The sequence below is a fragment of the Cetorhinus maximus genome, chromosome 15, assembly GCF_964194155.1.
Source record: "Cetorhinus maximus chromosome 15, sCetMax3.hap1.1, whole genome shotgun sequence".
Classification (NCBI taxonomy): domain Eukaryota; kingdom Metazoa; phylum Chordata; class Chondrichthyes; order Lamniformes; family Cetorhinidae; genus Cetorhinus; species Cetorhinus maximus.
Window position 1 is genome coordinate 27,330,670 of NC_135893.1, and position 12,029 is coordinate 27,342,698.

Consider the following 12,029-nt stretch of genomic DNA (forward strand, 5'->3'; position numbering starts at 1 on the left):
AAACGCAGGGACGGTGGTGTCTGGGACATTATCTGTAAGGTATGATTCCGAGAGCATGATTATGTCAGGTTGTTGCTTGACTAGTCTTTGAGAATGCTCTCCCAATTTCAGCACAAGTTCCTAGATGTTAGTAAGGAAGGTTCTGCTGGGTCGACAGGGCTGAGTTTGCCGCTGTCGTTTCCAGTGCCTAGGGCGATACCAGGTGATACGTCCAGTTTCAATCCTTTTTATTGACTTTGTAGTTTGATACAACCGAGTGGCTTGCTAGGCCATTTCAGAGGGTATTTAAGAGTCAACCACATTGCTGTGGGTCTGGAGTCACATGTAGGTCAGACCAGTTAAGGACATTAGTGAACCAGATGGGTTTTTACGACAATGGTTCCATGGTCATCATTAGACTTTGACATACACTTTATTCACTGAGAATCATTACTCCATCAGAGGTAAGACAAAGTGTTGAATTAAGTTTTACTACACTTCCTGTTAAAAGACTCTACCACGACTAGTTAACCCATTGGAAGAATGCTACAAAATCCCTGCATTGGGTTTTCTTGATAATTAATGAAAGCTAACTTAAACACTATGACTGCTTGAATTTTCACTAGATGTGGCATGATTGCTTATACTGATCCATGTTTTTACACCCTGCTCGTGACACGCTCTGGCTCAAATGTGCTTGGAAGGTGACAAGTTGGGAAATTGTGATTTGGGCCTTTGCTAGCCAAACATTTTAATCAACTGCAAAAGTTGAGAGAGAAACCAAAATGGTAAAAAAAAGTAAACTTCAGCAGAAATCTAGCAGAGCAAGAAAACAGGCGGTAGGCGGCCTGCTGCCTGAGAACTGAAAGAAAAATACCTTTGTCGGAACTTAGGCCCCGATGTCAGTGGGGCCAAAACAAAATAACTAAGGTCCCTTGGCACTGGAACGTTTATGAGCGCGTAAGAGTTCGAGCGCAATATGTCCAAGACCCTGACCTGGTTTGGACGGGCAGGTAGGCAAATGACATTCTTTCCAATTATGTCATTCAAATAATAACGAGGCAATGGTTGGGTTGAATCGCTCTCCACAGGGCTTGGTGTGGAAAGAAGTAGAAGGAGGGATTCCGTGAGCACAGAGATCGTAGAGGTATTAGGTGTTGCATTGACTGGCACAGTGATACTGGGGGAACGGCCACAGATTGGTTACATGGAGATTGTGCTCCTACCCAGGACATAATGCGAATGCCGTTGCATTTTGATGCTCCTGCTCAGATAGTAGCCTGTGTCAAGTCTTACTTATACAGAATAAAATATAACCAGCAATCAATAAGGTTATCACTTCTAATCATTTTAGAACTTGTGAATGAATGTGTTAATTAATTCTGTTGCCCCGAATTCCAATATCACAGGGCTCCTTTTCCTATCTACTGGCATTTTGAACAAAATCCAATCATGGTGCCATCCACCTCCATGCCCCATCTATATAGTGGATCATCTCACTAACTAGGCTGAAACACAAGTAAGGACTGTTGTGTTTTATGCCTTGGGAATTATGCAGAGTTGACGCACCAGCTACTATGTGCACAGGAGCTTCTAAAATGTCTGTTCTCATGCTTACAGCTTCTAGCTTTCAGTTCAGTTTCAGGTTGTCAGTCGCCACACCTAATCTTGACTAACAGAATTCAGAGCAATTCTAGCAAGTGTAAGTAAACCACATTGTAAGCCGGCCTGACAATCTTAAATTGGTTGTTAGTGTAATTCTTAGCACACTCGGGATTGTTCATCAAGTGCTGTCCAAATCACGGAATCACATCTAACATTAGACATTGAAGGTTGTTGATGACGGTGCTGTGATCTACAAATTTGAGCTTGTGATTCTGCATGATTACCTTGATGAGACAGATGGTCAACATTGTGGTCACACATTAGAAAAGGAAATGTATCCTCATAATCACAGTCCCCAAAATATCCTGGTCTACTCACCATCAAGGATCTCGTATTCCACTTTGTATTGTCATCCAATAGGTAAGCGTTGGTATCAACCAACTGCTTAATCTGCTTTGGTCCCGATAAGAGATGATGCAAGTCACGATTTGGCTTTTTGGATTTGCATCAATCCTGTATGTTCACTTGTTGAAGTACACTTTTGCTTTACCTTGTCACTTTGATTTCTTTTGCTTTCACTCAGGCAGACTTCTCTCATTGTTTGGAGGATGGCGGCTTAAGAACGATCAGATGCAAACGAAAGTTACGACCAGTCATAAGGGTCGGCTGATGTCTTTCCAGTCAGAGTGTGGGTTGGATCAATATGTGTGAAGTAGGATATGAGCGGATTGTTCAAACCTTTTCTCCACTGACATACTAGCCCACAGGGTGTCCTTTATCACCTTGTTGAATCATTCAATGCTACCATGCGATTGTGGGTTGTATCGCAATGTCAGATGGTGATGAATTCCGGAGCTTGCTCGGAACTCTGAACTGACTGGAAATAAACTGTGGTTCGTTGTCCGTAATGATAGACTCCAGCAAACCCCATTTTATAAACAACTTGTCTTGAATGTCAAAGACCAAACTGGTGGTTATGGAGTTTGTTGTAGTGATTTCTGGCCATTTGTTTTGCAGCGATCTATTGTTGGCCACCAAACTGCTTCACAGGATCTTTGCTTCATCTCAACAACACCCAGATGTCTTTCATGGGCAAGATGCAATACACTTTGCCGCAGCACTTCGGGATAACCACTCGAGTTCCGCATATGATACAGTTGTCAGACTGACTCGTGGTCACATGTGAAATTACAGCGATCACAATCTTCAACATTGCAAGTCACTTAGCTACTGTTAAAGCTGTCTACGATATTAGCATGACTAAGCATGTCAGCCATCCAGTTGCATGAACCTGCAAGATGCTCAGCCTCAAGTTGCACAGATGAAGCTGATTTGACTGTCTGTTGATGTATAGAGCTCGATGATCAGATTGTGATGTGGTTAACAGTTTAGTCAACACTTGGTGATCAGCGCAGGGCATGAACTTTCTACCACAGAGATACGTATGCCAGTATTCACATGTGTAGATGCAGTCTAGTGCTTCCCGCTCTCTAGTAAAATATTTGGATTCAGTTTCCAACAAAGGGCATGACATGTCAGTGATTGGTCATTCACTTCCTTCAATGTACTAAGAGAGCAGAGCTCCCATCACATTCCCTGTCACAACTGTTGCGACAGAGGTTTCTGCATGTGGGTTGAAACACGCAAGGACTGGCAGAGATGTGATCTTTGCCTTTAACACATTAAACACTGTATTCTGTGCAATTTTCCATTCCCATTGAGCATCTTTGTGCAGAACCTTTTGAAGAGGCTTTACAGTCTCTGCATATTTAGGAACGAATTTGTGATAAAAGTTGGTAGTAATGAGAAACAATGCTAACTCTCTCACATTGGACAGGGTTGGAAGTGCATTAATGGCTTTGACGTTGTCATGTGTAGGCTTTACTCCAGTTGCTGTCACTCTGTACCCCAGAAATTCAATCTCGGGTGCCGTGAATGTACATTTGTCCTTGATGAATGTCAAATTGTGTTGAGGGGGGCAATTGGGAGCACCGCTGATAACCATCGATTGTGTTCTGCTTTGTCCTTCCATGGGCAACAGCATCATCAAGTAGATTGAGCATCCACTCAACGTCTGAAAGGACTGAAGAAACGATCTTCTGGAATGCGCTAGGTGCTCAACTTAGTCCATAGAGCATTCTGTGTTACTGAAACACACCTTCATGAGTAACAAAAGCTGTAAGATATTGGCTTTGCTCCAGATAGCTCTGTGAACATCAAGCTTCATGAAGACTATGCAGTCATGAAATGATGCTGATAGTTCTTGGATCGTAGGAAGTGGATTCTTTTCTGGAATAATTGCTTTGTCGACCACCTTAAGTTCAACACAGTCTAAATTTGTCTTCATTGAGTCGTGCAACGACTAGGTTTGATGTCCATGAGGATGAGTTGATTCACTCAGTGATACCACTTGCCTCAAGTCGTTTCAGCTCCTGTGATACTTCAGCACGGATTACAAATGGTAATCATCTCAAATTTTGCAAAGCTGACAGAACCAGCATCAACTCAAGGAACACGACAGCACCCCTTAACGCCACCCACCCCCCACCCCCCCCCCCCACCCCACCAAGTTCCATATATAAGGATGGATAGCATTGTACATTGTCAGTGTCAATCACAATGTGATCTCCAGCGGGGCCTTCAAGTTTGAAGCCAGCCAAGGTTTACCCCTTGGCTTATGTAGAATGCAAACCTGTCTAGGTTGACGTTTCTTTTGTAGCACAGTGGAATCATGACCACTCCCAAAACCAGAATGATCAAGTCATATGCTTGAGGTGTGTCTATCATAGGAATGAATGAAAGTTGCATAAAATAATGATGGTAGATTATGGCACTCAATATAGATACTTTCACACCAACATAGATGAGGAGTGACACTGGGATAAAAATGCCTTTAAGTCTGTGATGGTATATATTTACCGTATTTTTCTCTTGGGAAGAGACTCCCACGCATGTCGAATCAATGAAGTCCCCCCTTCTTCAATCAACCTGCACACTTTTGTGAAATGATTACAATGAGTTACAAATTTTCCCTCAGGCCTATTTTTTAGGCCTTTGTAGGATGTGGGCATTGCTGGCTAGGTCAACATTTATTGCCTATCTTAATCGTCCTTGTTCAGGGGGCATTTTTAAAGAGGGTCTGCAGTCACATAGGCCAGGCGAGCACAGCAGATTTCCTTCCCTAAAGGACATTAGTGAACCAGATAGGTTTTTACGACAATCGACTGTGGACAATGGTTTCATGGTCTTCATTAGACTTTAATTCCAGATAGTTATGGAATTCAAATTCCACCATCTGCTGTGGTAGGATTCGAACCTGGGTCCCCAGAGCATTACCCTAGGTCTCTGGATTACCAGTACAACGACAATACCACTACACCACAGCCTCCCCCAGCATACTGGACATGTTGTAGTGAATGGATGGATGGATGGATACCTCCACAACTTGGGTGCATGTTTGAAGGTATCTGACCATGATGGGCTCTCTGGCAGAACATATATTGTTCAATCATCATAATTTTCTTTTTCCTGATGTATTTTTCAAGAACATTTACCATATCAGACATGGACATGTCTGCGGTGAGCTGCTCGAATATCCACTGGCCTTCTTTTGCTCCAAGACAACGTATGAATATGTCTTTTTGCGAGTCGCTGCTACATCTGGACTGTCCATCTCCTTAATGAGCAAGTAGTTCTTTAACCCTGAAATGCATCAATCCCACGGTAGGGGTGGATCTCCCAGCGAAGGAAAGGAAAGGTGGAGTCAGTAAATTTAGACTATTCTCCATCATCCTTGTCACCAGTTTGTTTTATGCCTTGGAGATATGCAGAGATGACACACCAGCTTCTGTGTTCAGGAGTTTTATTTACAGCACTTCTAAAATGTTTGCTGTCATGCTTATAGCTCTGTTTAATTTCAGTTTCTCAGTCACCACACTCAGGCTTAAGTAACAGCACATAGAACAGAAAAGAGCCCAGAAACACACCTAATAAAAACAAAAAAAATAACTGAATACTAAAATGACCAATTACATGAGGAGCTGCCAGCAGCCATTGAGCTATACCCCAGGTGAACTGGTGCCTTCAAGAGATGGGAGGAGTAAAGTGCTCAAGAACATTTTTATTTAATACAATGTAAACTGCAAACAGAAAAGAAATTTGTTAACGATTAACCAGTTTTAAAAAAATATGTACCAATAATCCAGATAATTATCCACATGGTTTCCAGGTTTTAATTTAAATCCTTTAGGCAAATGGCAGACATCCATGGGAATAAGGCCTTCCATAAACCTGAAAGCAGATTATTGAACAGAGTTAGGATTGAATTATCGTAACTGACCATTAGACATGGCTGAAACATTTGAAAGCTGCTTTAGCCAGAAGTGGCAGACTACCCACTCCCCTGCTGAGCAGTGCCATGAATAACACTGGCACCAATCTGGCAAACGTGGAACCGTGCCCTGTTTACAAAATCTAACTGGGCCAACTTCTAGCTTCCTCCCGATCACATCAAAATCGATTCCAGGAAATGCCAGGTGAATGACTAAGTTAGCCAATTTTTTCTAACATATGCTGCAGAGAATGAATTTTGGTCCATCTGATTCCTCATAGCGCAGCTGATGAAAACACTTCAAACAGGACAACAAATCATTTGGGGCAGCGAGGGGATCTTTGGGGTACAACTAATAATTTGCCTCCAAGCACTGCTACAACTTGTGTGAGCATACAGCAGCTTCACATTAATGCCAAAGTTGTCTGGCTGATCCACCTTAAATAGCTCCCCCATTTCAGTTTCTCTCTCTCTCACTCTTACTTTTGTCTGCTTCCCCTTCCCTTTTCTTTCTATCCCTTCATGTGTATACTCCCCTCTTCCTACCTTCAGTTCCATTTATCTACATTTATTTGTCTCCACACTTGCTGCTCTTTCAATTTTCTTTATTCCTTTCTTACTTTGGTTTCATTTCTGTCTGACTCTCTTGCTGCTTTTGCAACTGTGGGTACTGAGAGGCAGTAGTCTTGGGACTCAAGGGAGTTGTCAAGTTACAAGCAGCAGCTGCCAGAGACTCTGCCAGTAGTGACAGAAGCACTAGTGGCCACTCTGTCTGGTGCAGTGGCATGGGACATCAATGGTGATGCTGTTGTGGGGTTTTGAAAGTCCCTTAGAAGGAACATGCCTGATGCAAGTCAGTTGAGATGACAGAAATATTGGCATCTTCAGACTCAGCTTGTGCTTGCTGACTTACAATGACTCCACCTGACAATACTTCCATTTTAAAATCCCCACCTTTGAAGAAAAAAAAAATCCCTCCAGGACCTCACTCCTGTTCTGCTCCGAAACCTCCTCCAGCTTTAAAATCGCCCCCAACCAAGGTCGCCCTGCTCAATTCTGGTCTCTTGTGCATCACCGATTTTAATCGCTCCACCATTGCAGGCCACGCCTTCAGCTGCAGGAGCCGAAAGTTCTGAAATTCCATCCCTAAACCTCTCCGTTGCTATTGCGCCTGCTTTAAGATGCTTCGTAAAAACTAATTCTTTGACCAGGCTTTTGGTCTCCTGAACAAATTTTTCCTTTTGCGGCTTGCAATTAAATTTTGTTTGATCACACTCGGGGTATCTTGGGAACTTTTACCCTGTTAAAAGACACTATAGATACAGGATTGCTGCTTCAGAGTGGGCCATTGTCATGCCATTCCTGCTTCTGAGTACAGAGTAAGTCAGATAAGCAGGAACACTATTAGCATGAAGTGCTCAGACTGGAAAAATAAACAGAACAGCCACTAGAGCCATGGATGATAAGCCTCGTCATCAGGAGAGGCACGAGATGTACTTCCCCCTTCAGCAGGCGGAAGTTACAGTATTATGGTCTCCCAAGGGGGTAAAGTGCATTGCTGTGGGGAGCAGAAAGCACCTGTCAATCTACTTACCCCTCCCAAAGGCCCGTAATGCTGCCTGTGATTTATTTTTGTTAAATCTCCCTAGATCAGATCAGATCAGATCAGATCAGCAGTATCTACTGGCAGAAGGACAGAGGACTCAACTCAATTAAAACAAGTAGTGATGCCCCCTTCCCTTCACCCACTTAAAAAGGAAACATTGTTCCATTACTTATATACTCAAATAAAAATCAGATGAGGCAGGATTTGCTGATTGTGGATGTTTAGTAGTCCAGCACTACAGTGTCACAAGGAAGTACTGTACTTTTAAATAACAATATGACAAGATATGTTTCTATTTAAGGGCAGATAACAATGCTCTTTCCCCCATAATTTCATAAGGATTTGTCATGGAGATATTAATGTTATTGGAAATTATTATTTAAAGTAGAGATCTATGGGGTCTGTGTATGTGTTTCAATTGGATCAAAGCCAGCTAGTCTGGGTGCTTTGATGTATAAAGGCAAGATACTGCGGATGCTGGAAATCTGAAACAAAAACAAAAAATGCTGGAAAAACTCAGCAGGTCTGACAGCATCTGTGGAGAGAAAGACAGAGTTAACGTTTCGAGTCCGTATGACTCTTCTTCAGAGCTAAAGGGAAGTAGAAATGTGGTGAAATATATATACTGTTGAAAGAGGATGGAACAGGTGAAGCTGGATGGAAGGCCAGCGATAGGTGGAGGCAAAGGAGAGACTGCGAAAGATGTCAGAAACAAAAGGTCAAAGGATTGTTAATAGTGGTGGTGCTGGCTAAATGAGGTGCTAATGGTGACATTAAGAGTGGAAAGCAGAATGTGATAAAGCAGGACCAGGGTAAGCACTCTGGAAAGTGACAGATGGCCCTAGTGGGGCTGGGGTGGGGGGAGGGACGGTGGTGGGAAAAAAGATCGAAAAGGTTAAAAGCTGGGGATAAAACAATGAATAAAATGGAAATAAATGTAAAAAAAAGAAAATAAGTGGGAAATAAAAAATCAAAATTTAAAAATAAAAATGAATTAAAAAACAAAAACGGGTTATGGTGGAGGGGAGAGTTCATGGTCTGAAGTTGTTGAACTCAATGTTAAGTCTGGAAGGCTGTAAAGTGCCTAGGCGGAAGATGAGGTGCTGTTCCTCCAGTTTGTGCGTTGAGCTTCACTGGAACATTGCTGGATTAGGAGCTAGCGTTGGTCAGCAAGCGATGATGTGCGAATAGGACGTGGTGTGTCTTAGAATACGGTGTTAGGAAATAGAGATAGTTTAAGTTATATTTGTATTTGTAGTTGTTAGGAATGAGTTTTAGCTTTATCGTTTAAGTTTGTATTTTTGTTATCTGTGTTAAGGAAAGGTCAATTTGAGTTTTAGTTTCACTTTAAAAGGTGCCTGCATATCTAATGAGAGTTTTAGGACTGTTGCAGTTAAGTTAAACAAACAAGAGTACAGAAATTGGAATGTTGCCTAGCAACAGGGTCCAGAGAGGTAGGTCCCCCCCACAGACACACAGAAGATACTAGAAACAGCAGTTTGATTAGGAAACAGTTCTGTTGGTTTTGAAAGTAGCTGTCAGGAGAAACTGGAGCAAAGGGGCAGATAGCCAGTCCCAAGCTAAAGAAGACTCCAAAATCCAAGGGAGTGGAACAGGAGAAAGACCCAAGACCACCTTCTAGTCAAAGGAAGGACAGGAACCTGGAAAAGTCCTGTTAAGTGAAGTTAAGATTGAGGGACAGAGAGAAAGGCACTAAGCTTCAGATTTAAAGAGACAAATGCCGTAGAAAGCAGATTTAAAGTGAGAACAGCTTGCAAGAGGCAAGAAGGTCCAAAGAGACATCTGAAGGTCTGTAACCTTGCTATGGGCATGTTAGGCAGTGGTGTTCTGTTGATGGCTAAGTCAGTGACAGAGAGTGCATGAAAGACAGCTTGGATGCACGTGGTGACCCAGGGGGAAGAAACGTCAGAAAGAGGGTTTGAAACCCTGAAGCGAACCCTTGAAGAAGGAGTCTGAAAGAAAAAGTATCGGTTTAGGAGAAGATTCCAAGGCGAGTTCTTGCAAAGTGGAGATTGGAAACCCTCGTGCGAAAGACAGAGGTCAGTGAGACCGATTGACTCACAGTATGACAAGCATCTGGGCAGGAGGCGGGGGAGTTGAGGACAGATCCATAGCATCTGGTTGCAGTGGCATCTGTCACTTCGTTTCATGGTGTGGTCTGTCTGACCACGGGGTGCCTATTGGTTTACATGGACTGTGTACTTACTCTGAATATTAGAGCATAAGACAGACCAGAAGACATATGAGCACAGCAAGACCATTCGGCCCATTGAGTCTGCTCTGCCAATCAATGAGATCATGGCTGATCTGATAATCCCTCAACTTCACTTTCCTGCCTTATCCCCCATAACCCTCGATTCCATTATTGATTAAAAATTTGTCTATCTCAGCCTGGAATATACCTAACGACCCAGCCTCTACAGCCCTCTGCAGTAAAGGATTCCACAGATTCACTACCCTCAGAAGAAATGCCTCCTCATCTCAGTCTTAAATTCGTGACCCCTTACTCTGAGATTATGCCCTCTGGTCTGAGACTCTCCCACAAGGGAAAACAACCTCTCAGCATTTACCCTGTCAAGCCCCCTAAGAATCTTATATGTTTCAATAAAGTCTTCTCTCATTCTTCTAAATTCCAATGACTACAGGCCCAACCTACTTAACCTTTCCTCATAAAAAAATCCCTCCATACCTGGTATCAACCTGGAGAACCTTCTCTGGATTGCCTCCAATGCCAGTATATCTTTCCTTAGATAAGGGAACCAAAGCTGTTCACAGTATTCTTAGTGTGGTCTAACTAGTGCCTTGTATAGTTTTAGCAAGACTTCCCTATTTTTATACTCCATTCCTTTTGAAATAAAGGCCAACATTCCACTTGCCTTCCCTATTACCTGCTGAACGTGTATACTAGCTTTTTGTGATTCATGCACAAGGACCCTCAAATCCCTCTGCACTGCAGCTCTCTGCAGTCTTTCTTCATTTAAATAATATTCAGCTCCACTATTCCTCCTACATAAGCTCACATTTTCCCACATTATATTCCATTTGCCAAGCTTTTGTACACTCGCTTAACTTGTCTATATCTGTCATCCTCACCGCTTGCCTTCCCACTTATTTTTGTGTCATCCTCAAACTTGGTGATAGTATATTCACTTCTCTCATCCAAGTCATTAATATACATTGTAAATAATTGTGGCCCCAGCACTGATCCCTCTGGCACTCCACTAGTTACAGGTTGCCACCCTGAAAATGTGCCCCCTATCCCATCTCTCGGTCTTCTGTTAGCTAGCCAATCCTCTATTCATGCTAATATGCTACCCCCAACACCATGAGCTCTTACCTTATTAAGTAGCCTTATGTGTGGTACCTTATCTTTTGGAAATCTAAATATTTTACATCTACTGGTTCCCCTTTATCTATCCTGCTTGTTACCTCCTCAAAGAATTCTAATAAATTTGTCAGGCACGATTTCCCCTTCATGAAGCCATGCTGACTCTGCTTGATTAGTTTATGCGTTTATGAATGCTCTGCTATTACATCCTTTATAAAAAACGCTAACATTTTCCCAATGACGGATGTTAAGCTAACTGGCCTATAGAACCATAGAACACTACAGCACAGAAAACAGGCCATTCGGTCCTTCTAGTCTGTGCCGAAATATTTTTCCGCTAATCCCATTGACCTGCACCCAGTCCATAACCCTCCAGACTTCTCCCAACCATGTATCTATCCAATTTATTTTTAAAACTTAAGAGTGAGCCCGCATTTACCATGTCAGATGGCAGCTCGTTCCACACTCTCACCACTCTCTGAGTGAAGAAGTTCCCCCTAATGTTCCCCCTAAACCTTTCCCCTTTCACCCTAAAGCCATGTCCTCTCGTGTTTATCTCTCCTAATCTAAGTGGAAAGAGCCTACTCGCATTTACTCTGTCTATACCCCTCATAATTTTGTAAACTTCTATCAAATCTCCCCTCATCCTTCTACACTCCAAGGAATAAAGTCCTAACCTGTTTAATCTTTCCCTGTAACTCAACTCCTTAAGACCCGGCAACATCCTAGTAAATCTTCTCTGCACTCTTTCAATCTTACTGATATCCGTCCTGTAGTTAGGCGACCAGAACTGCACACAATACTCCAAAGTTGGCCTCACCAATTACCTGTTTTTTTGTCTCCCTCCCTTTTTGAATAAGGGTGTTACATTGGCAGTTTTCCAATCCTCTGGGACTTTTCCAGAATCTAAGGATTCCTGGAAGATTACCAGTGCATCCACTATCTCTGCAGCTGCTTCCTTTAATATCCTAGGATGCAACCCATCAGCTCCAGGGGACTTATTGCCCTTTAGTCCCATTAGTTTCCCTCTTACTTTTTTTATCGTGATAGTTATTGTATTTATTTCCTCCCACCCCCTTTTTCCCCTTAATTATTTAGTATTTTTGGAATGCTATTAATGTCTTCTACCGTGAAGACTGATGCAAAGTATTTATTCAGCT

General features: G+C 42.5%; 1 protein-coding gene across 2 annotated transcripts in view; it reads right to left on the reverse strand.

The window, feature by feature from the left end:
• LOC144690570 (alpha-1,3-galactosyltransferase 2-like) overlaps positions 1-12,029 on the reverse strand; it is a 61,808-nt gene that overhangs the window by 12,608 nt on the left and 37,171 nt on the right. For both annotated transcript variants that reach the window (XM_078558183.1, XM_078558184.1), the window contains one exon: positions 5,779-5,874. In XM_078558183.1, the coding sequence (XP_078414309.1) occupies positions 5,779-5,874 (96 nt within the window). The remainder of the gene's footprint in view (positions 1-5,778; positions 5,875-12,029) is intronic.